The 26,768-nt window shown below is 43.2% G+C and overlaps 1 protein-coding gene across 1 annotated transcript in view; it reads right to left on the reverse strand.

Annotated features, from left to right (window-relative positions):
- Positions 1-4,249: 4,249 nt before the first annotated feature.
- Positions 4,250-26,768, reverse strand: part of NMD3 (NMD3 ribosome export adaptor) — a 96,539-nt gene continuing 74,020 nt past the window's right edge. The window contains exons 12-16 of the mRNA XM_086944342.1: positions 15,904-16,016; positions 12,074-12,146; positions 9,165-9,271; positions 6,075-6,145; positions 4,250-4,585 (exon numbers count right to left, since the gene is read on the reverse strand). Coding sequence (XP_086800468.1) covers positions 4,452-4,585; positions 6,075-6,145; positions 9,165-9,271; positions 12,074-12,146; positions 15,904-16,016 — 498 coding nt within the window. The 3' untranslated portion in view covers positions 4,250-4,451. The remainder of the gene's footprint in view (positions 4,586-6,074; positions 6,146-9,164; positions 9,272-12,073; positions 12,147-15,903; positions 16,017-26,768) is intronic.

Consider the following 26,768-nt stretch of genomic DNA (forward strand, 5'->3'; position numbering starts at 1 on the left):
CTGGGTATATGGTATACCACTTTACAAGGAATGTACAAGTAAATAAAATGTGCCACTTATGTATATACCAATGTTACCAATTTTAGGGGAGAACACATACATATTAGCACAGGTCAGCAGTAGTAAAGTGCTCAGAGTTGTATGGCCAATAAAAAGAATCAGGAAAAAAGGGAGGTAAGCAGGCAAAACGCGGGGGGGGGGTCTAATAATGCTCTTGCGCTTTCAGAGCTTGCAACTTGCCCACTCTGCCTCTGGATGTAATCAGAACAAGGCTGTCTCCATTGTCAGGCTCTTAAGTTCTGCTCTGTGCATTTGATCAAACGGAGCCTTCATGGGCTACGCTAGGACTAGGTTGAAATTCCACATACATGAGCCTTGTTGGTGTAGTTCTCTTCACCCCCTCTAAGAATCTTCTGGTGATAAGCGTGGAAAATATGTTGGTTTATGCCACTGTAGCCGATAGGTGAAAATTAATGATGCATACGCCATCCGTGCATTTATAAATGCAGAAAATATCCTACTATGGAATATAGATTTTTGCAGGGCAAACCGACTCAGTCGGCGCCAGTGTGTGCCCCGAGGAGAATGCAGTTTTTTGCTGAGTTCATTCTCCCCTTTCGACCTTGCCCATGGGCAACTCACCACCTACAACTGCAGTGCTGTTTAATTAGGCCATGCAGTGCATACAGCAAAATGTCAGTCTGCAAGAATGAACCAGTGAATGAAAGTTGATCATTTGGCTTCATCGCTTCTGTAAGCAGTTGGTCTCCCTTAATACCTCTAAACATCTGTCTCATAGACCCAGGACCTAAATCTTTTTCAAGTTTTCAGGAGCAATGCCACTAGGCTGAGGCTTGCTTGCCCCATGTGACTTATCTTTCCCTCTTGAAGCATAAGCAGGTTTTATGGTGCCAGTACTTTGATTACCATACCTTGAGCCCTTTCCACTGGATGTGAAAAACACATTTATCTGGCCCACTTGGGGGCTGTGAGGATTATTGGCATGTGTATCTATCTGCATTGATTTATCACTATTGGTATAAGAGGAATATGAGGAAAAGTGTAAGCAAATTTCCATGATGAGTCTATCGACTGGGCATTCAGTGAGGAGAGGTAGTGAAGATACATGGACACACATATTTAGCATTTTGAGTTTGTGTGTGTTGCAAACCGGTCTATTTGTCGAGTTTGACATTCTTGGAAGACTGGATATAATGCTCCTTCATTTAGGTCCCACTTTTGAATCAGAGGGATGCATGACACCATCATATCCAGTAAATTTCAGTCCCGATAGAACTGTCCCTTCAGGTACAGCAAGCCTGCTCTTTCATTGTCATTACTCTCTTAAGGACCATTACTTCGCTCTGTCTGAAGCAAACGCCATACTCTCAGAAATATGGTTTTCTTCATTGGAAGGGGTGAGGATTTCTCCATACTCACTGAGATGCTTTGCTCATGCATTGGTTCCATTATCATTTGTGAACTATTCTACATTGATCTTAAAAGTTTGCCTTTACTACCAGTCTACATATGGATACACATATCCCATGCCTTCTCAAGTGAGCAACCACTACTGGAAGGTACATTTTGTAAACTCTTGGTGCCAACTTTTTCCTAAAGGGTAGAAATTTGAATTGATAATGCAAGTTGTTTACCACAAACCAGGGGTACTTTTTGGATTTGCTCTTCATCTGGAAGTTGGAGCAGGCATCTTTGAGGTCTATGGTAGCCATGTAGTTCACTTTCTTCAACAACGGGATGACTTCCTGAAGTGTGGTCATTTCTAAATGTTATGTCTTGCTATACTTGTCAAGAAATCTCAAGTCCATTATTCTGCCTTGTCAGACCCTGTTTTGAGATGAGGAAGTAGACAAGCGTACACACCCTGGGACTGTTCTTCTCTTGTTCCTTCTCTATGGTTCCCTTTCGAATGAGGTAGGCTCTGCGCCTCTACTTTTAGTAGTCTCAATTCCTCTCATTTGCAAAACCTTCGCTTTGGGTTGATGTTTGGTGATATACTTACTAGTTCCATACAACATCCATGTTTAATAATGTTCAGCCCCCACTTGTCTATCGTCCTCTTTCCTCCACTCTTGCAGGAAACCTCACAATCTTACCTTACTGATGTTATGTGATAGGGGATTCCCATTTGAGAGCCATTGATATGGAGTGGGCAACCATCTTGCGCTCTGGACCCTTCTCTCTTGCCGTACCTGGAAAGGAGGGTCTTGGTTGTGTCGGGTGTTGGCACGGACTGCTCTACCCATGAAGCATGATTCTCTGAACAAGGCATGGTGTCTACTAGCTATGTAAGCAACATCTAGTTAGGACTTGAGGTCAATGTTGCAGACGGTTTAGTCTAGCAGAATTACTGCCTTTAGCCTTCTTACATTGCTGTGGCAGGTGTTGTATAAGGTCTTCTATTTTCCCCATGTTGGTGACCTTTTATGTTTAGGAGTACATAGGAATTTGCAATGTTGTACTGTGTGAGCCCAGGCCCCTCCATCTTACACCTCCCCACTTCCTCTTTTCCTTTCTGGGTCTGGTGGCAACCCCTAGAACGACAGAGCATTGGCTCGCTTTCTCACTGCGGAAATTATGATGGAGTAAGTTGGTGCATTGTTTCTTATATAGATAGGGTCCCGACTAGATGAAATATGTTGTTTTCTTCTCCGCCTTGGCGTGATTGCCTTCGTGAAGGTGGAGCTTTAAATAATTCCTTCCGTTAATCAGGAATGCTGGGGGCATGGGTAATACCATTTTTTTATTCTACAATTACAGGCGTACTTCCAGCAGGTGGTATGCCACAGCTTGCTCCTCCTCCAGTTGAACCCCATATGCCCCATCTCTGTAAGAACCACCTTATCCCATTATCTTTGCATTTAGGGGCAGTGCCCGAGTAGATGTGGCAAAGTGCCTGTTGCTCCAAATACTCTCCAACATGAGTTGACCTTGATTTAATCCCACACTTCTATTTTATCTGGGGACCTATACCGAGGTTTCAAAAGCTTTAATTGCATTTTGCTCATTTTAGAACCTTGTGCTGAAACACAAGCCATGTCGTATAGTCTTTCCGATTTTCTTTTATGTGAAATAGAAATGTTATGCTTTCTAGATGGTTTCTAAAGTACCTCCTTGGAATAAGCAGTCCTTCTGTTAAAGCGGCTCTTTTAGTTCTTTACACTAATCTGCGTTTTTTTGTGTGAACTTTGTGGGACGTTGAAGAGTGGGCACTTTCATAGATTCGTCAATAGAAGAAGGAATATTCTTGAAGGGGCCTTCCTACGGGCAAAATGCTGATTTACTTCCCCTTCTTCATGAGTATTTACAGTAAACACATTACATATCTTCCAGTTCTTAGGTTTTTAGTGCAACCTGTACAAAAAAACATAATTGAATGGAATGATGCCCGGAGTAACCCAGAGTAATTTCCAGTGGCTGATATTAAACCAAGGACTCCATCCTTGAATTGTTGTGCTGTGTATCTGCATGGAGACTAGACATTCTTTCTGTGGGTCATTTGAATACATCTTCTCGAGGGCAGGGGTACTACTTGGCATGAAATGATTTATCGACTGTATCCAAAAAACGATTCCAGGCACCAAAATCCCAGAAACAACCCTTTTCAGTATAAGTAAGTGCCTTATGGTAATGTCGAGGAGTGCCAATGCAATGTTGAGGTAAATTAAGTGGAAACAACTTTAGAAAAGAGCTTAAGAGGAGAGATCAGCAAGGACTTCCTGACGCACAAGGGGAGACAAACATGTCAGCTAAGGTGGCCTCTATGGAAAGTGGGGCCCTCAGCACATTCATATCATTGGCTGAAATTTGGGCGGGTCTCATTGATGTAAATCAGCTAGTAGCTAAACAAGATTATGTGCATGAAAGCATTTTAATACTGTTTACTGGTGTGCATATAAAATTACAGAGAACTCCCATCCTTAAGGCAAAGAATGATTCAAACAAATTAATCTATTAAAGATCCAGTGTTGTGGAACCACGTGGTACCCCGGGTCAAAAGAATTCAATAAGACTAGCAGTGGAATGCTTTTTAGGCCATGAAGTAGCAGATGTACAGTAGCAAAAGTTTTAAAGTCATATCTTTTGTACAATAATTCAGAAAGTAAACATAAAATGTTGAGAATGTTACAAAATTTGGCAGCATGAAAAGCCAATGCCTTAGAAGAAAAAAACTAGAATTAATTAAAACCCCATTTTGTAAATGTTTAATAAATGACTCGTGACCAACTTAATGGAGAAGTTGTTGAATATATTTAGGATTTCAATGTCGAAGTCATTACATACAAATGGAAGCTGTACAGTTTGACTCTGGTTCAAACTAGATGTCAGAATAATGGGAATTCATTTAATTGATCATAAAATCATTTCAGTCTTATATTGCAAATCTCGCAAACATGGCGCACATGGTTGATTAACTTCAGTTAGACAGTTCATTCTGTTAGCATGTCTGCTCCTTCACCACCAGTAGCATCTTGGGAGATATGCAGATCTTCTATCATCTCGGCAAGACTAATTCGAGGGGCCCCCTCTTCATCAGTGTCACTTTCAACAAGGATGTCTGTCTCTAAGAAAGGCAATAGAAAATGCTGTCAGTATCTGTGCTCAGATAGATCAAAGCCTATTTCTCTGAAAACGTAGACTTTGATAACTAGGATTACATGGTGACATGGTAACTTAGAATGTAAACACTCAGGACGTACAGCTTAGGGAGTCCATTTTGCTTTTACCCAATAAATGTATACAATGTTGTTAGATTAACACAGGTTTTACCATGTGTACATCTGCTACACACGACAAAGAATTTGCCGTACAACCTTTGTATAACAAGACAAGGAAAGAATGTTTTCCTCCAATATCAAACTACATTGAACACATGTAAAACGATAAGAAATTAAATTATCCTTGGAAGGTGACCTTTCACAGGATAAGAATGTTGGATGTTTGTGGACATCAATTCACCCACTGTGCCTGTCCTTGTCCAACATGACCACATTTCTATTTTTCTAAGACACTGGACTCTGCCTTATTATCTTCGAAGCTTGGCTCATCCGAGACTCGCATTTGGTAACTGTTAATCTATCACAGGTGAAACATTTTAATTATTTTGGGAGCCGGGGAGAGGTAGATGTGAAAGTAAAAAACTAAAAATAAATTAAAAACACTGGTGACTACTGCGAATAGAGACTGTTAAAGAGTGCACTCATCAGCCTACGACTTTGCCAACTAATATGTAAAGTGCTACTGGCATGAAGACTATAAAAAAAGAATAAAAAATTAGAGCAACATGTAGTTCAGGTCTATGATGGAAATACAAAAATACCAGTCCAAGGAGAATCAAATGAGCGTATGCAGCTCCAATTCCACCAGACAATGTTTAGTGCCCCTTTCTTGGGCAACCTTCAGAGTCAAAGATGCATTTTTAAGTTGGATTGTTTCAGTATGAACCGGTGAAATGAACTGAAAGTACCCCACAACAGAATTACATCAAATGACCCCTGCCTCCCAAGTGCATGGGTGGAAGTCTGGAAAGAGGCACCATTATCACATTATTTTGAAGACTTGACAAAGCATTTCTTACAAAGACTCGTTTCATAATGAGGATCACATGTGATGCGATGAGGAAAAAGAACTGGACATTTTACATTATAAACAAAAAAAAGTAAAACTAGAAATCTAAAATCAGACACATTAGTCATGTGCTCTGTTATCATTTACGGTGGGCAAAACAAGGAGCCAAAGAACAGCACAAATGGAAAAAATAAAGATGTAAAGGCATTCAGTGTGCTTACCAAGAGGGCAAAATTAAAAGCAGAGCCCAAAGACGCTGTACTGTCTGACAAGTCCAATGCCATACAAATCAGACCAGAAGTGAACCAAGAAGAGGGTTAATCAAGACGAATTCCTCGCCAAGTTCCCCTCAAAGTTATGGTGGAGATATGTACAAATGTAAGTATATTTATTATGTCCCTAATGAACAGCATTTGTCATCGAAAATCAAAAACTTCATCTATAGGAAAATTTATCAAAGGCAGAAACCAAAGTTAGACACCTACTTTTGTAAATGTTGATATTTTTTCTTATTGTTTCATCTTCTTCAAGATCGTCAAGAAAATCCTGATATTGCCTGTAAACGTAAACAATGTACACAGAGTCAATAATTAGGAGCTAGTTCCCAGTAAACAAAACACTGCAACTAAATCACAGAAATAATGTAAACAAAGCAACATGATCCATTTATGGTACATTATAGAGCTTTACGTGTGAAATTCTGCCATGTAACAAAGCAATGCTTTCACATGTACACCTGAAAACAGAACAGGAAGGGCATACCTCAGTGCACTAGCACCAGATAAAAGACAAAAACAGAAGTGAGAGAAGGATAAAGACCCTCAATGAAGTTGAAAGCTGAAGTGAAGTGCAGCTTTAACAAGATGAAGAAGAGGAGAAGTGTTGCTGTTGCATTTAGAGCTCTCATGGTACAATGCCAAACAATTTAAATGCTATGGTGGGTAAAAGTGCAAGAAAGCTCCTGCGGTTCAGTGCTGTAAGAACCTAGCCTTCCCATGATCATTCAGTTCCTACTCATACCTGAATGCTTAAAAATAAGCAATTCTTGAAGCATTGCAAGCATTACACTGGCGGCCTTCATTCTGGAGTGAAAGTCCTTGATGGAGGTCTAGCAGTATGTAGGGTAATGCTTGGGTCTGGATTATTATTATTATTTTAAATCAACAGGACGGTTTTAAAGAAGTTACCTTGACAGTGGAGTAGTGTTTTTATCACTGAATATAAACAAATGTGAAATTGCAAATGCTTGGCCAACTCCAAAACTAACGAAAGCACAACTGTAGATCACCTGCATTCACAGTTCTTTGGCTATTTTATCCCTTATCCTCCCTCCCACCACCACCCAACTCATTTCCACACAATGAATGGCTTGGCTGAGTGATGTGGGTGATTTATCAGAATGGGAGTGGGCGACGCCCTTATGTCAGCTACAACAAGCATCAATACATGCACAATTCTATTCAACTACCTCAACAAGTATACAACACAACATCCCAGCTCAACAAAATGGGTGGGAATCTTCAGGCCTGTCACGGTGCAGACCCTACTTTTCTCCATAGCTACTAGGGGAGTTCCATTGCCCCGTTTTTCAGGAAAGAATTCCTTGATACATTAACAGGGGTACCCAGGAAGCACTGCCATTTACCATTTTCTGCATAGCGCCACTGTTGATTTTACAAAAACCTTCCCTCCTGCTTAGTGCCCTAGATTATCATTTTTCATTTAATTATTGTTTTACGAACTGAATTTACTTCTCTGTTTTTTAACTATGGCCATTTTCGAGTTTTTGTCCAACTTCCCGCTGAGTGTGCTCTGACCCCTAAATATGGGGAAACCTTTGGTAACCCCAACTGGCATAGTTACAATTTAATTAAGGCCACCACAATGGGGTACACAAATCACAATGCAAAACAACAGTTGATGGACAGAATGCAGAACAATGTCATACATTCACCCCAGTACAGAGATCTGGGCCTAAATCCATCGTTTTTTTTACACAAATCACAGCCATGAAATAAAAGTTAAACACCACAAGGGTCACAATGTAGATGCACACCACCCACAAGACACATTTTAAGAGCCTGTCTACAGGTCTACCTCGGAGACCGGGATGGCAGCAGTCTCAAAACCTACAGTGGCACGTCACAAGAAGTTGGTTTTGAGATTTAGAAAAGCCTACCTTTAAAACCAGCTAAGTCACCTGTTATAAAGCCTTCGAGTGGACACAATTTGTAGAACTGATGTAGACAACACGATATTGGCATGTGCTTTTAGAGACCGGAGCAACAATGCAATTTCGCCATATGGTCTGCCGTAGGTTCTCCTTATTGAAAAGGACCATCTTGGGTTTAAAAGGATTAGCAATTACAAAGCAGAGGACGTTGCCTCCACCCAGGTACTACCAGCCAGTGGACCTCTCCCCTAAAACACCTCCCTGGAAACAGACTCGAAGCCTTCCAGCCTGTGTGAGGGCGCAAGCGGTGTAGTCTGCGGCGGAAGCTGTAGTTCGTTTCTGATCCAAGAGCGACCTCCAGTGGCTTCATTTGTTAACGTGTATAGACTCATTTTACAGAGTGCAGTTTCAAAGTGCTTTTCGGCTTAAAATATAAACTAAAGAAATTCCCATGTCCTTTCCTTTTATACTATTTTGATCATGTGTGTGTACTCTTACTGAATACCACTTTCTTCTTTTAACTAAACTGCTTAGACATAAAGGCGGGGTGAAAATGTACATGAATCGGGCTAGCCGAGGACATTGAGTAGCTCCAACCGAATATAAAGGGTCACAGCTCTATACACCAGGAAACGGCTGCACCACCTTCCCTACTAGTAAACAGCGTGACAGAACAGATTAATGGAAATGCTCCCCCAATGTACAGTACAGACTTCGCACTCAAATCAGGTGAATTTGACACAGCAAGTGACATACAATATATATATATATATATATATATATATATATATATATATATTCAACAACCTCACACTGAACTATTAGTATTTTCATTTCCTACTTTGTTTTTCTTGATAAGGTTTGCAAATGTTATAACATGGATATACAGCGGACCGGGAGTTTCTCCTACTCTAGGTTGGGAACATCATTGTATGCATAAGGAAATGTTATACAGCGTAATATAAAGTTATTATGCAACTGTAACGATGTATTTGGCAATGCTAAGATGTAGAATTCTACCACATCGATGTGATGAACAGAGATTCATGAAACATGATGATCATTTATGAAAAACGAATAAAAAATATATATTAAAAAAAATAAACTGCGTAGACACACACACCTGCAACCTCCACCGCCCCCCAACCTCTAGGTGAAAGACTGCTGCTTAGTGCCGTTCTACAAGGTGCTAAAGTAAGGCTCTCTCAGAGAAACTGTTTTTCATTGCTTGGTGAGTCGTCCTCAAACCCAGTATCTATGCTCTTGCTCGAATATAAATAGGTTTCAGGGTGGCCACGTCCTTTGTAGGCACCGAAGGTCCTAAAACCTTATATTGTCAGCCATCATACGGACTTCCACTTATTCCACAGATCAACAAGTAAAAGTAGAGCAAACAGTGCACCTTTCATCGTCCGTGTCCATTCCCTCTTTGTCTTTATCCATCTCTTTAAGTTTCCAGTTTCGGCGACGCTGTCGTTTGTTGCGGTCATAGCACTTCTTGATCAACACCTTTGGAACACAACAAACATACATTAGAGGGATTTTAACGACTGCAGCTGTCTCATTTAAAATATATAAGCCTTTGGTGTCTTTTCATGGTGGCAAATCATGTGTTTGCTTTTTTTATTTCAAACGCTGTACATGAACTTCAAATAGAACATAAAATGCACTTCCATCATCTGGTTTATAAAATAAACCATCAGACTGAAAGCACATTTAAAAAATAGGCTTAATACTGTTCTTAAAGCAACTTCCATCACCTTGATATTCCAAATAAAATACACCTTGAGAAACCCTTGGAAAAGGTCGATATAAAAAAAATGTATTAATACGAAGTTCTCCAGTTAGATAACTCGCTAGATAAAGAGGCTGGAGAACCTTTAACCCAGTTAAATAAATCCTTATTTAACATTCTAATCCAGGTTCAGGAGAAAAAGGAGCTACGTGGTCACAAAAAGAGCACAGTGGCTTCCAAGCACTTAAGCAGACTGCAAATCATTACTGGCGAGCTAACAATGCAGCATCTTCTAAACATTAACATCTGCAAAAATGAACACCATATCACATCCTTTTTTGGTTGAATGCAAAACAGTGTTATACAGATAGACAGATAAACACTGGGATCTCGGAAAAGGAATGCTTTCTATAAGAGCTTACCAATCGTTCAATCACTATTGATAACCTGGTTGAACCATCTTGGGCTGTTTTTGATTACCTGTCTTGGTCTATGAAAACAATCGCAAAAATCCACCAACATCAAAGCAAAATTACCCCATAACATTGCAGTGCCTAATTTGTAAAATAATAAATGCCGGGGCACAAGACATTTCTCAGGATGCTACTGATGTTTGTGCTACTTCAGGTCCCTGTCAGCGCTGCCAAATGCCAGCAGAAATGACACCTACTTGCCATTACAGTTCTATAAATGTTATAAATTGGGCTGTACTAGCTGACCTAATGATATCAGAATGGCCTGAACTCACTGGTATTTTTAATCCTATATTTAATAGTTTCAATACTTTGCTCGTGTTTTTTTTCTCTGATAAAACAGACCAACAGCGTCACCAAGTGGTGGACCACCTAAAATATGTGCCAGTTTTCATAAAATAAGTGCCGGTGCCGAGCCCCGGAAAACACTGGCACAAATTAAGCACTTAATTGACCAAAATGCAACTACTTAGGTCTATAAAAGGTCTCTAAAAGTATTTAGTTTGAACAACTTATCCTTCTCCCCACAGCCCCTACTGATTAACACTGAACGTAAGACGCTACACTGGCAGAGCGCGCATAGTTTGCGCAACAACTCGCTACGCGAATTGCACGTAGCACAGTGCAAAAACACGTAGCGTAGCAGGCATTTTTTGCTTGCTCGAGGTCCTCAACGTCAAGTTGGCGACCACAAGCGAGCAAAATAACATCTCGGCGAGACTTTTTCATCGTTCGTGATCAAGTTGCCGATCAAGAGCGTGGAAAATAAAGCTCCCAGCGAGATTCTCAATGCGGGGAGGTCAGGTTTCTCATTGCGAGTGCTCGCGATGAGAAACTACCAGTCCGCGTTGAGAAAGCTGCCGCTCGAGTACAAATCTACTCTAGTGGCAGAAAACGACCGCTTGCACTGTGCAAGATGCGGTTTGCAATGATTGCAGAGTGCGGACAAGCATCCGGCACTATGCAATCAGTGCGAACAGCATTTTCCCTACCGCACTACGCAGTTTGTGTAGCTTGCGTAGTGCACTTTGCGTAGGTACGCGTAGCACTACTACGCGAACTACACCCAAGGTTACTACTGATCACACCATTTTCCGACAAAAACTGTGTTCTTAAGATGATACAACAACACTTCACAGGTAAGTTCTAGGAAGAGAACATCAGTTCTACACTGATCGGCGTAATGAAACAAGAATTTGGAAAGGCAAGAGATCGCACATTTTTGACCAATTCGCTTTGCAACTGCTTTCTGTTGATGCTGTGCATCAGGAAAAAGAAATGCCTCGTCATTCCTCCAGTGTGTGCATGCATGATGCTCATATGCATTTCCATACATTCTCAAGCCACTGACTGTCGGGCACCATTGGATAAGTCAACTAAAAAAAAGATAGATACCAAAAGGAATCACAGCACACTCTGGAGTACTTTTCAAAATGAATTATTCGAAAACCACCATAAAACTGACAGACGCGTTTCGGTCTCACAGGCCTTTGTCAATGTCAGTGTCTTTGTTGTCATGCATCCATTTATGCCAAACAATCCCTTTCCGGCAGCATGGGTACAATAGCCACAAACAAAGGACTATTAGATGTTATTATATCCTCTACATATGCCAATGGCGCGTCCATTTTAACAAGGTCATTCCCGTCTGGTTTAGTACTTTACACATTCCATAATTCTTTCTTACTATTTTGGTACTTCTAAATGCTTTAAGGTTCCTTTGATTAGGCCGAACTGCTCTATGCCACAGCTACCCAGGACTAAGATTGTGACATTATAATATGGTGAGGTCACCCGACCACATCGCATAATATTCTCCTTTCTTACAGCAAACATATACATTTGTTCGGGTACAAATGCAAGTAGGGCGCATTTATGTCACTTAATTGCTTGGAAAGCTTCAAAATATTAACAAATAAAACATGGTAAATAACAAGCAGAGAAAGAATAAAATATTTAACAGATTCACAACCAAGTGGCATACAGGATTTAAAAAAAAAAGGAAAATATAAATATGTTAAGTAACAGTTACAAAGAAAACTTAAAGAAGGGGTAACAATCATTTGGGTTCTATTTAACCTGTGAGAGTTCGAAAATACTTACCACATCAGGGACATGTTGAGGGTTCATCTTGTTCACAAACTCGTCATTCAGGTTGCAATTGGCCAAATCAAACCTAATGAGAGTGATAGAAAGTATGACAACTTCCTCCAATGAAAAAATAAATCAGGTTTCACTTTGCATTCAGTCATATCATATTTTGGAGACACTATAAACAACTTTTGGTAATTTATAAAGTTTGAGGACACCTTTAAGTGTGGAAACTGTGACATAGATAGATTTTGCAACTGCTCATAGCTATATCATCACTGCAAAGTCTGACTATACACATGTTCATTGCCTTATCTAAGCACTACTATTTGAAATAATTGGCACAATAATTGCTAAAGAAAAAAAAACAGAAAATACTACCGCAGACATCCCATGGCTGTGTGGAGGCGTCATAACCGGGAGCTTACGAGGAGATGGGTGTACTATGCAAACCGCCTGCCTCAGACAGCCTTCCAGCCGAGTTTAAGGCAGCATGGGGCTCTTGTCCCACAGCTGGAAAAACGAATGCTGACTACTTGCGACTGGGCACCCTCCCTGGAGTCCACCAAAAGATGCAGTTGTTTTCTCCCTACCTAAAACGAAGACACAGGGAGCCCGAGATGTTCCCTCCCTTCTCAATTCTGAATTTGGACTCCTTAAGGTGTATGCTCACCGGCTGCTCCCACACATTTCTGGCATTGATTCATGGGGACCAAGGCAGCCTCAAGCCGCTTGTTACACCTCTCTGAATCTTAGAAGGTTGTATCATGTAATATATCACCCTGAAACTCGAGCTTGAAGAGATGTTGTAATGTCTGCAGACCTTAAATAAGCGTTTGACACAGTGTAATGGGACTTCTTGTTCGAGGCGATGCTGCAGATGGGCCTACAGGAGAGTTGGGTCCAATTGGTTAAATTGCTCTACACAGCCCTGACGGCTCGGGTTAAGACTGGTGCCACATTCTCCCCACAATATAAAAGGTATCTAGAAGCACAAGGCAGGAGTGTCCGCTGTCTCCCCCCTCTATTTGCCCTGGCTATAGAGACTTTTGAAGGGCTCTTTAGACAGGAGGGCAGGGATTACGGTATATAAGATGAAGGAAAGGAACATTTCACTCTACGTGGAGGATAGCCTCCTCTATCTAAGGGGCGGAACCTCTGGCTTCGCAAAGGCATTAGCTATTCGACTGTATTTCGAGAAAGTGTTGGGCTTCTGGGTCAATAAGGTCTAAACGCATATATTCCAGTTGTCCTTGGCGCGAAAGCACGCTGAGCCTCCCTCTGGACTTGGCATGGCCACCCACCTCCTTTCGATACTTGGGATCCAGATTTTCTCTTCGCTGGGAGGACCTAGGAGGGTAACTTGGGGCAGGCTCTCCAATCCCTAAAGTCCTGGGTACCTTTTTGTCGCACTCTCGAATTAGATCTCAGTGTCTAAGATGGTCATGCTCCAAAACCTACTCTATCTGTTTGCGAACCTACCGGTAGAGGTACCAGTCTCATGGTTTAAACAACTAGACACTGCTGTGGAACTAAGATGGAGGTAGTCATCAGACGTCACCGGCCGTCCCAAAGAAGGGAGGTCCGGGTGCCCTGGATTTTGAATTTCTTTTTTTTGGCTTATCAACTACAATGAATCATATTATGGCTCGACGGGGCTAATCAAGGAGAGCTGGGGCGACAGGAGTGTCTGAGCACCTGGGAACCTTATTTGCAAAACTGCTTTGCTTGGCGGAGAAGATCCCACGCCAGGGGGTACTGCTGTCCCTGGCGCTGAAATCCTGGTGCAGATCGGTCTTGAGAACAGGGGGGTGGGGGGAGAACGTTTCCTTATGCACCTGCGCTCCCATTAGTGGGTCTTCCCCATGATGAACCCCTTTCCTTTTTCACAGCCACTCAACTATCGGCCTGGGCAGATGCTGGGCTGGTGACAGTTGGGGACTATTATCGGCAGGGCATGTTACAACAACTGGAAGACTTGATCGCTCAGTATGACTTGCCACCGGGCCAATTTCTTATGCATGAGGCACTGACTCTGGCGTTTTGGAATCGGTGGGCAGGGGAGTGGGCCGAAAACACGACTCATGCAGTCCTGCAATTATTTGTCTCATTGGGCGACACCAGACACCTAGTCACCTGGTTCTACTGATTTCTCACAGCAAAGGTCCATAGCCCTTTATTCACTCTACGGGATAGATGGTGAAAGACCCTACAAGTGATATTATGGACCCTGAATGATAAAGACATTGACTACTCATCAAAACAATTCTAGGAACAAGAGTTTAAATAAACCCAATTTAATTATGTTCACATGACATATGACCCCGCATAAAATCCAGGTGCTTTATGGGGGTGAATCTCACCCTTGTCCAAATTACAGAAAAGTTTGGTATTGTTCCAGGTGCTCCCATTTTGGGACACTTGATTGCCACGCTGAACTCTTCGTTTAGGCGCTCCCTTCCCTGCTCATTGGAGACCTGTATTTTAAGGTTATTCCATAGGACTAAAACACGAAAAGTGGGCATGCGTTTGTAGATCTGGCCCGGACGTTCGCCAAACGGCCCTTCGCTTTGGCCTGAAAATCAATGAGTGGCCCTGTGGTGGGAACTTGGAGCTCTGATATGACCCAGTGAGCAAGAGAAGAGGAGAGGGCACGGATTAGAGAGGAGTCTAGGGGGTGAGGAGGTGCCCTATAGAGGACTTATGGAGCGAGGTGTTAGAGGACTGGGAGCACCCAGACTGTAACCTGGGGGGGGGGGGGGGGGGGGGAGGGGGAGAAGACTTTGGCGGATGTGACCGCCTAATGCTGTGCCTGAGGAGGGCAGCCGGGGCACGCTCCAAATTCACCCCCCATCCACCCACTCAAAGACCTGAATTTTCCATTTGTATGCGTGGATGACTTAGCAGCGCTGGCACAGTTGGGTGACCCAGTTGTGCTTGTTCGGTTTGTTTTTTTGCATCTCCGATTTTATTTGTTATAATATTGATCCTCCCTATGATCACTACGTATCTCCTTGCATTGCACTACCCACTGAAACCCCCCTCTTTTAAGCAAGGGGATACCTCCTATAAGCAACATTCAAATAGATTTATTGTTACATTAGATTTTACTGTCTATGATCGATTATTGATGGGGTATATCTTTACTGTAAATTGGACATTCTGCGACTCCTGTAAGATTACTGTAATCTGTATCTCTTTAAGCACCTGCAGGTGTCTTTTCTAGGTGCCAATAAACAAATGTTTAATTTAAAAAAATAAAAAAAAAGAATTATCCATTACCCTAGAGAACTCAAGATTGACACTGTCAACATGGACGAGCCTCTCTATTTATTGACACTTGGTTCAATAGTCAGAAAACTACAAGTTTGAGCTCCGTAAACTCAGATTTAGGAATATATAGAGTGCATCTTGTTGACAAAAACTGTATAATTTTTCCAACCTTACGTTCACTCAGATCACACAGGAGGTCCTACTATCTTCAAGGTAAAGACGAACATGTCCCAAACCCTAAGCTGAACACTAGCATTAAACAATAGATAGGTCATGTGCAATATGTCGAAGCACTCTTAAATTATAACACTATAATAGTATTGCAAGCAATGTATTCAGGAATTTTCAAATTGTAAAATGCTCTGACGTGGTTAGTCGCAAGGTTTGCGCCTAATAAAACCACTGATAATCAATCTGCTAATGTCAGCAATCAGAACCTCTAGATTCATTTTATATCTTTTTACATATAGTCCCTTTTTGAGATGCTGACAAGGTAAGAGTTATTCAGACACATTGAAAAAGCACATTATCACACACTGAAATAGAATCTTAGAAGTAGTCATACAAACCCTAAGGCTAGGTCTCCAGGATTTAGAAGGTGTCCCAGATGAGTGCGGCAATGATACTGCTGACTTGTATTCATCTCAGATGTTTTTTGCACCCAAACCTCAGCCAGCGTGTGCTAAATAAGAAAAAATTGTTATTGACAGTTTGCTTTTCTTTACCTTTCTTTGATACATATTTAGTAGAACAAAAAAAATCACGGTTTCAGACTTGAGAGTAGATGGTGGACAGCTAAAATACTAACAACTTAAAAGTATTCGCTTTTACAGAATGTAAAAATAAGTTATGCCTTCTGTTTTTCTTTTATGTGACCAGAGCATTCAAAGCATATCTTTTCTGCACAACTGTTATATAGACAGCTCGCAGTTCAACTGACCAGTGTTCATCATATGTGAAAGGCTATAGATTAGAGAACATAGAGCTACACTTACCGCCTAGTACCAACAGTACAGCAGTAAAAAAAAAAAAAAAAAAAAAAAAGCGCAGTAAAACGAAAATAGTAACTCGGCTGCAATACCAAACTTAAGCCCAGATAGTAACTGTTAAGAATGCAATATCCATAAAAGCAAGAATAGTTGGAAGAGTCATATTCATTTATCCTATCTCCACAGTTAATAAGTTCACAACTGTAGGAAGCTGGCTCTTTATATAGTGGACCAATAAGGAGGTACACTTTGTAAAGTGTCCAGGCAAACCCCAGTTGGACTACAGAGGCACAAATAACCCAAATGCTCTTTTTGTGGTAGTGTGGGCAAGCAGTTAGGCATATCAGAGGGTAGTGCTAAGCATTTATTACACACACACACACACAAAGGCAGTAAGTGAGCACAAACTAAATGAAGAACTCCAAAACCATTTTTTTTTTTAAAAACACTTATTTTTATATGAATTTAGATACCAAGATCATTGGGTGCAGGTACGTACTTTGAGATTTGAATTTACACAGGTTTCAAAAGGTGTCAGCTAAATTTCTGGAGCGGTAATATTTTATGAGGGAAAAACATGTACTGCATTCGGCACTTGTCAGCGACTTAGAGGGTTGTTCTCCTGGACTGAAGGTGAGTAGGGGGAAAGGTCCAAGTCCACACCAACAAGTCACCTCAGGGGCTATGGGGCGGCTGGGTGCAGGAGTGTGTTTTAACATTGGGTCCCCTTTCACTTCAAAAAGGAACAGTCCGGCTGAAAAGAGGCTGCAAGCTCGCACTGGGGGCCAGTGCGGGGAGCCCGAGAGGGGGGCTCAGTCTTTGAGATGCCTGGGCACGTAGGGACTCTGTTGGTCCACTTCTCTTCAAGCTGCGGTGCTGTGACGTCTTTTGGGGTTGGGTCGTGTACTGGAGATACTTGCGGTCGGAGGGTGTGAGCAGAAAGAGGGTGCAGGCAGCGACTGGAAGTCCAGTCTGGCCAGACTGAAGGGTGTGTTTGGCTCTTGTTGGTCTCAGGACCCCGCGGGTACAGTCACCTCCCTCGGACTCTGGCTGTTGGGCGCAAGTGCATAGGTGCTTTGAGGTGTCAGTTAGTAGTGGTCGGCGACTCACTCTTTGTCCCTTTTCTGCTAAACTAAAGCAAACAGGACAGCTGGGCCACTCTCCGTTTGCATCTCAATGTCCCTGAAGTCCCTTGATGGACAGGTCTGTTTTCGTTGGTGTCTGGGCTGGACACAACAAACCTTGGTTGCTGTAAGGGGTCCGTTACCCCAGGTATTGGTGATGTGCACCTTCGGTCGGTCCTGGCGTCCCCACACTTGGAGGGAGGATGGATCTGACCTGTAGGGACACGGCGAGCTCATCCTGGGTGGGTGCATCTTCGATAGTCCCTGTAAGAGACAGGTCGGTGTATCGAACATTGCTTCTTTTGGTGCCTGCGGCTGCAGGGGAGTAGCTCCCCTACACCAAGGGAGTTCTCTGGCGATTTACGAAGCACTGGCAGCCCTCCGAGTTTCTTGAAGTCTACACAAAGGACGGCTGAGTCAGGTTCTCCATGAGGGTCGGGATCAGCAGGCAGGCTGGCAGGGTTGGCACCTTGGTTCTCGGGTCAGCACATTTTCTACTTCCACTTCCTTTTGTCCTTCGAATCTGAGGTCCTGGCATAAGGGGTGCCACCTAAATACTGTATTTAGGGGCGCTACAGGGAGTGTCAGGTAGTAGCCAATGGGTTACCTACCTTTAGGGTGACTACACCCTCTACATCACCACATCCTGTGGGAAGTAGGCATAACCCTGCCCCAGAGGACCCAATTTCACCAAAATCCAGGGTGTTGGAATTAGAATTTTCCTAGTTGTGTGCACGTCAGGTAGCCCACCTTAGGGGTGGTACTAGCTTGATGCTGATCATACCTCCTGTATAGTTCATTTTCGCAGCAAACACAAGGAGATAGTGTACAGAGCGCTGAAACTTTTCGGACACTCACCAACAGTCACAGATCTGGATTGAAACCATCATCGTTCTTTAGCTCACTTTGCCACCCCAGTTCAGACCCAGCCATATGCAAATGAGTCTTGACCCTGTGCCTCATGGGAACAATCCAGCCCGAACTGCCAAGCCCGGTCTTCCATGGACCGGAAACAAGTATCCTGAGACCAGTTTCGGGGTAACACCCCTCATCAGCCAGGCTAGCTTGAATCCAGTGGCAAAGTGAGCAAGGGACCCACATCTGGGCATACCCGTCCAAGTACAGACGTAGCCATATGTAAATCAGTTTTGACACTGTTCCTCCGGTTCCAGGATGCTGGTTTCCGGTCCAGGAAAGACCTGGCTTGGTAGCTCGGGCTGGACTGTTCCCATGAGGAACAGGGTCAAGACTGATTTGCATATGGCTGGGTCTAAAATGATGGATTCAACCCAGGTCTGTGACGGGGTGAGTGTCTGAAAAGTTTCAGAGCTCCACCCATCATCTCCTTGTGTTTGGCTAGTTAATTTTCCTGCCTGTCCTAGTGGCAGATGGACCCAGGGCAGAGGGTGGCATTTCCCTGGTCGGTGAAAGCCTTGGGTCACGTATGAAAGGTGGAAGAGGTCTTTGAAGCGTCCTGCCTTGATCTGCTGATTTACTAGCCTTCCTGGAGGAGGTGGTGTAAATGCCTCCCACCAGAGTAGGCATGGTTTCTGACCTCAGAGTATTGCTCTCACCTCCTAGGGGGTCAGAAACTAGTCTGTGGAGGCAGGCTGAAAGGGCCAGTCAGCCAGCACACTAGAGGGCTAGTTGGGTTTAGGGGGTACCGCTAAGGTACCCTTCGTGTGCATGCGTCACTGGAATCAGTTTGGGTTTATTAATACGAGGTGTTTGATACACAACACCACAGGTTTCAGCGAAGCAATTAAGTAGCTGGGAAACTCGTTCTGACCAGTGCCTAGTACATACCTTAAGATGGCTTTTCTGTTCAGTTGTAATATCTAGTAATGGAACCAAACATTACAGGGTCATATCTGCTCATGTAGATATGTCCTCCAGTGTATTATAATGCACCCTGCCTTAGGGGTGTAATGCCTGCTTTATGGGTGACTTACAAATATTACGGCCAGTGTTTGGTGCAAGGCACACAAGTGCATGCCATGTCACGTTTTCACACTTAAGGGAACCTTGTCATGTAGCCTGCAGTTGCAGTCTGTAGGGGTTTGGTGCTGGGTCCCTCAGAGTGGCACAAGATATGCTGCAGCTCTTAGGGACCCTCTTTAGTACCCATGTCTAAGGTACCACTTACTAGGTACCTGAAGAGGTGATAGAGGCCTGGCAAATAGGGGATGAATTGACCAGCTTTTATATTGGGGAACGAACACTGGCATTGGGGACCTGGTTAGCAGGAACCCAATGCACTTCAGTCAAAGTTGCATCAAAAACCAGGCAAAAAGTGGGGGACTACTGCAACAAAACCCAGTTTCTGACAGCCCCCAACATGCTAATGTGAATGGATTATGGAAAAAATACATTGCTTTGGTCTTCTACTTTATATAGTGCGCTGTCTTTTAATACAGGAATTGCATGGATATCCTTCAGGTTCTTGTGTCCTACTTGGATTTGAATTATAAGCATTTCATACAAAAATTAGCAATTTGCTGGGATCTTTTCCATAGGCAGACATTGCAATGTGTTCTCTTTATGTAGAACAGTGATGCAGGGGTCGGTGTTTATTTGATTGACCGTGACCTTGCTAGTGTTATTTGAGGAACCCAAATCTGGCCATTTGAACAGCACTCTTTCCAGGCTAAAAAAAGGTTTTAACCTTATTGAACCAGATTTAATTTTGTAAAGTTTTACGTCTTCTTTCAGACTTTTTAGAGCTCTTAACTCCTTGGACGCTCATGACGAGCTCAGCTCGTCATGATTTACACCTCCATACACTCATGACGAGCTGAGCTCGTCATGAACAATGGAGTTCCACATAAATCAGCACAGGGGGGGAAAATGCACAGCACAGGGGTTGAGAAGTATACAGAGATGATCTGGGTGGGTTAAAGTCCAGGCATCACGTAATTACCCATTCTAAAGCATATATACGAGTGTGTGGAACTAAAATCGAGACTGAGGGCACGCCAGAGTATAGGTCCTTCCACACCTAGGGAGTTTCCTTCTCGTTTCAAATTCTTGAATGTTTAAGGGTTGATTTGATGCGCAGCCAGTGTCTCAGTCTCTTGCTGCAGGATAGCGAGGCCACAGGCTCTGACATGCGTTGTAGACCTTGCAAGGAACCTACATTTGATTCTGGTATCAAGAGGGAGCCAGGAGTGTAGTTTAAGGGGGAAGTTTATATGATCCTGCTTGAAATGGTTAAGACTACATCTGGAGTCTTTGGAGCCTTGTGATGAGGTTTTGGGAGACAACAGACCATATGAGAAATCCGCAGTGAAGAGAATGACCAGTTCCCTAATTCTGATGATGTGGAAGGTAGGATTCTAACACATGGGAACAAACAAATTTGTAGAGAAATGGACTCTGACTCCGGTTAATAAGATCAATATCTCAGAACCCTTCATGCACAGAATATTCTGAAAGTGTTCCAGGCACTAAGTGATAAGGAGTAAGCATTCTGAAAAAGTTAACCAAGCATTTATGTAATAACAGTCTCTTCAGTACAACACCCCATAGGACTTGGGTCCAGGTAATCTACTTTAGGGAGACTGGAGAATTACAATAAACAAAGAGAGTCGGAAGGTCTGTTAAACAACGTATCTGAGTCAGTGAGGTCCTAATAAAGTGACCCTTTTGGATTGCACTGAACCAGGCCCAGTGGTCACACGACACAAATATGTATAAGAAATCCTATCAGCCCACCCATCTGGCGGAGCCTCGTCATGTAGGACCTCTAACCAGAGTGGTGAGTCAAAGCCCAGATGACATGGCCAGACAACACACACTACTGGATCATCTTGTGAAAGTGTCCGTGCCACAGAGTGGTGCTGAAAAAGTGCAGTGCAAAACAGGGAATAAAGTGTAAGTGATCTAAAATGGCGGTCGAGGCAAAGGAAAAATGTTTTTATTAAAGGTATTCACCAGGACGCCAGATTAAAAAGAAGTGTAGAACAGTGTGACACTTACACTTTATTCCCTGTTTTGCACTGCACTTTTTCTCTGGTTAGAGGTCCTACATGACGAGGCTCCGCCAGATGGGTGGGCTGATAGGATTTCTTATACATATTTGTGTCGTGTGACCACTGGGCCTGGTTCAGTGCAATCCAAAAGGGTCACTTTATTAGGACCTCACTGACTCAGATACGTTGTTTAACAGACCTTCCGACTCTCTTTGTTTATTGTAGCTTGACTTGGGGGTTTAGAGTTTGGTAGGTCTATAAACATAGTCCCCTTGACCCTCCTTAACCTTTGTTTTCCAGACTGGAGAATTAGCCAAAGCTATATGAAGCTGGACTATTTGTTTATCTTATCTTGGGCTACTACCAATTGTTTGTAGCTGGGGGCTGCAGTTGTTGAATGCTTTTCATTTGAAACCTCTGTTATACAATTTGCACAAAGGAACCTCCCCAAGACGCTACCTTCATGCATCCATTTGTTGAAGGTGGCACCCTCCATCTTGGCTCTTAGGGGCCTCGGACTAAATACAAAAATACCTGCTCAATTCCTTAAGGCTCAATCTCCTTTTGGTACCTTACTGCATTCTGCACTTACTCCTCTCAGACAGAATTACTGGGTTGTTCAACTTTCCACTTCTTGCCTAAAAGGTCCTGGATTCCTGGTACTAAGGTGTGGTTTCTCAGAAATAAAAATCCAAGTGGATGCGAAGAATGTTATAAACTTTTGTCACACAACACTGCTACCGGCTCTCAGTAAAAATCTTAGAAAAACTTGATGCCAAACAACTTTCGGGGCCCCAGCTGTGGCAGAGGCACAGAGTCTGCATCACTTTGCTAGGACTGTCGGCATCAGAATTATCTTGGATAAAGATGATGCAGTGGGAGGGATACTGTTGGAGCTAGGTGTTGCATTGGATACCATAGACTACCAAGTGTTGCTGAAAAAAAACCACATGTAACCTTTAACTCTTTCGCTGCTAGGTCTCCTCCCCCCACCCCGTGCTAAGCCTTTTTTTGACAATTTGTTGCAGTTTGCACTTAGGCCCATGTACCTTTTTGACCACATAAGGTATCCACACCAAACTTGCCTCTTTTTCAACCAACATCATGGGGATTTTAAAGGTACCCAGGGTTTGCTGATTCCCCTGGAGGGGATCCAGATATTAGCCAAAATACAGCTATTAAATATTTTTTGGGGGGGGGGGGGGGGTTGGAGGGTAGTGGTAATGGGGAAAAAAAGGGCTGCAGATTAGACATAGCCTATTTTTGCTATTTTTTGTGATTTCAACCTCCTCCCAGTTAATGGTAAAAATGGGTATAAAAGCAATGATGGATGCTGGAAAGCTTTACATTTCTGAAAAGTAAGCAATTCTGTATTCAGCAAGGGGTCATTTGTGTAGATCCTACAAGGTTTTCTTATAGAAACTAACAGTTGAAAATAGGGAAAATTAAAAATGAGTTGGAAAAAAACACCCATGTGCGCCAATGTTTTCACCTGTAACTTCTTCTAAGTATGACAGATAGCAATATACCGTTACATCCGTTGGCCCCTTATGGTTGTAGGGATATATAGGAGTTGTAGGTTCACCAAGAACTCGAGGAACCCAAGCCAATAACTGAGCAGCGTCTTGCAATGGTTTTTTATTGTGGACCGGGTATTTAGCAATTCATTTGGGAAAATATAAATAGTGAAAAATCGGTATGATAGACAACTATGTATTTCTGAAATGGGAACAAAATAGAGTTTAGAAACAGTATCTATTTGCACATCGCTGAAACTGTGGGTACTCATACTAGCATGTGAATTATAGGACATTTTTCAAAGTGACTTCTTTTTTTACACATTGTCTGACATTTGGAAGGCAGAAATGCTTCGAAATTCAATAGGTAATAACAGCTGCTCTACAACTCTGTGTTCCCCTAAGTCTCCCGATAAAAATGTTTTTGAAAACTAGACACCCAGGGGAATCCAGGATGGGATGACTTGTCTGGCTCTCAACAGGTTCTTTTACCCAGAATCCCTTGCAAACCTCAAACTTTGTATAAAAAAAAAACACCACATTTTCCTCACATTTCTGTGGTGGCAAGTTCAGGAATCTGCGTGGATCCACAAAATTCCACCCACTCCACATTCAACTAAGTCTTCCGAGAAATATGGTACCTCACTTGTGTGGGTAAGCCTAGTGCCCGCGACAGGCAAGGGCCAAAAACATATTATGGAGACATCAAAATCACCTATCACAAAACGACCTGGTTTTCCAAGGGGTGGGCACCTGGGTATTTGGCCCTTTGAATTTGCTGTGCTATACCTTTAATACCTATGTTTTTGGCTCTTCCCAGTCACAGGCCTGTGGCACATCCACACAAGTGAGGTATCATTTTACTCGGGATAGCAAGGGGAACACTGGGTGGTAGGACATTTGTGCCGGCTCATGACGGAACCATTCCGTCATGAGCACCCAAAGGCTTAAGGAAATAGTGTGGAACTGGTTTTGGTCTTTGTAAGGTTGCTCACAATAATTACAATTTGATCCCCAAGTGCCGCTCACCTGTAACATACCTCAGTGTTCCCCACTGTACCCTATGTTAGTCAACATTTATATTAAACCTCTGTTAGCTCGTCATACATTGGTTTGAATTTCTAGCTTTCTCATATTCAAACACCACGCAGACTGTGATTAAGTCAAACACCAAACTCTGCAGTTAATCAGTCTGCCAAAACTACCTTCACTTAATAGAGACTGCAGCACTGACGCAGGCGGCCATTTTGTCAAAGATAGGTCTGTCTGCACCAATCCATGCCCTGCCCGCACCGCCTCCCAGATATTTCCACTGCGACCCTCTGCAATCTGAACCCCTGATTAAATCTCAAAGATCTGTTGCACCCCACCACCCAGCACTAAATATCCGTCCTCCTGCGACCTCTCATTTCACACTTCCCTCACTCCACACATCAAACACACACAATGACACCTCTCCCTGTCCTGCCTACTCCTCAATGCTCGTTCCCGCCCTCCTTCCACACGCAATGGAAATTTAGGATCTGCTACACGACTGCTCACCAGACCTGCTTTTCCTGACCGAAACTTGTCTGACCCTCTCATCAGCCACGATTATTGCCACGCCCATCTGGCCCTCGCTGGACAGAAGAATAGGCCTGGACAATGAACTTTGCCCCGTTTACAGAGTTTTTCACAATCCGCAGAGCTCTGAAAAACTCTGCTCTGCGTAACAGAGCTTTTTCCCCGCTTGTGCTCGCCAACGGTAAATTGCGAGTGAGGACAATCCAGCGCTAGACTGCGTCCCAGCAAGAGTTCTCAATGCAGGCGGTCGAGATGGTCGCTACCGGTCGCCTTGAGAAACCTTTCATTTGCATTGCGGACGCTGCTGCTCGATCAGCAGAAAGAAACTGCGTTTGACGCCATTCGTGCTGATTTTACAGTGCTGGACAAAAACCCAGACCTAAAAATCAGTGCGAACAGCACAAGGTTTTATTTTTCATTTATTTAATAAGTTTTCTATAGCGCTGACCAGACCAGACCAGACCAGGGTATCGGAGCGCTTTACAACAGGAGGGCAAGAAAACATAAACAAACACAGTTTGTGAGGAGGATAAATGTGTTCATACATGTTCAAGAAAAGAAAAACAATTGTGATGAGCGTCCGAGATGCGCCATTGAGGTAGAGAGGTCTAGGGGTCCAAGGTGCGCCGTTGAGGTAGAGGGTTAGAGGTAGTCTCGATACATGGACTGTTTTGAGTGGAGGATAAACGTGTTCAAAAGATTACAATTGTGATAGAGCGTCCGAGGAGCGCCCTTGAGGTCGAGAGATCTGGGGGCCCAAGGTGCGCAGCTGAGGTAGAGAGGGTAGAGGTAATCTCGATACATGGACAAAGAGTAAGATTGCGAGATTTCTCTGAGCGGCGATTGAGAAACCCGAACGGGATGGGGAGAGGGGGTGAGGTAGGCAGTGGATGCGTATACCAGATGTCTGGGGGCTTGAGAGTCACGGATTTCAGTTCGGGAAGGCCCGGTAGAGGACTTTTTGGAGACTTTTGAATTTTGCAAAGGAGGGGGTAGTTCTGATAGGCACAGGGATTGAGTTCCAGATTTTGGGTGCGTTTCCTGCAAAGGAGCGGGCTGCGGTTTTTTGTTTGCGCGTTTTCAGGAGGATGAGTAAGAGGGAGTTGGAACTCCTGAGACTTCTAGACTGGCTGGCTTTCTCAAGTTTAGAGGCTAGGTATTCTGGTTTCCCTGTGTGCAGGGCTGTGTGTGTGAGGCATGCAGTTTTGAAGCAGGCACACAATTCCACTGGGAGCCATTTTAGTTCTCTGAGAGCGGGACAAATGTGGTCGTATTTTTTATCTCTGGTGATCATTCTGGCAGCTGCATTGAGGGTTGTTTTGAGTGGCGCTAGGTGGCTGAGAGCTGTCCCGAAGAGAACTGCGTTCCCGTAGTCGAGTCTGGACAACACAAGTGATTGGGTGGCTTATTTGAGGTCCAAGGGTGGAATGTGGGGTTTTATTTTGTTGAGAAGCTTCAGGTTGAGGAAGGCACTCTTTGCAGAGTTCTTGATGTGGTTGGTCATGGTTAGCTTGTGATCAAGGGTGATTCCAGGTGATTGTACAGAGCTTGCCAAGGGGAGGTTACCGTTGAGAGCATCGAATGCTTTCAGCCATTCTAGGATTTGCAGATTTTCTTCCTTGTTGTAAATGAGGAGGAATTTGGTTTTCCCCTGATTGAGTTTAAGGTGGTTGGCTGACAACCATTCTTGAACCTCTCTGAGAGTATTGAAAAACAACCGCAAAGGTGCACCACAATTTTCTTCAAGACACAGTATTATTAATGAATCGCGGAAAGGTGATATTTTTCTTGTTTTTTCAAAAAGTCTTTATTTTCAATCATTAACACCGTACAGCCGACGCGTTTCGTCCCACTGGGACTTCTTCAGGTCTTGTTTACTCAAAAGCAATGCTTTTAAGTCTGTAATCCACATCAGGAGTCTATATGGTGCCTTTCCATGAGAATGATGTCTTTGTAAAGGCTGGTTGTATAATTTGGCCGAGTCTTTTATTACGTCTCGGAAGCTATAAAATGTGGGTGATGCAGAATCCGTGTGGATTTGGATTAGTATTGCCACGTAGAAGAAAAATATTTATAGATAAAGCGAATCTGTATTAAATTCCAATGTCCACTGGATATGATAATATATATCACTTTAGACGAAGATGTGGGCACTGGACATCAGTGGGCCGATCGTAATAAAATCAGGGATTATACATTTGTTCGGGGAGAAAGGAAGTCAGGTGCTGTTAGTAGAAATGGTCCATCGTCATGCTTTACTTTTCACTCTC

This window comes from Lissotriton vulgaris, chromosome 11, assembly GCF_964263255.1.
Source record: "Lissotriton vulgaris chromosome 11, aLisVul1.2, whole genome shotgun sequence".
NCBI lineage: Eukaryota > Metazoa > Chordata > Amphibia > Caudata > Salamandridae > Lissotriton > Lissotriton vulgaris.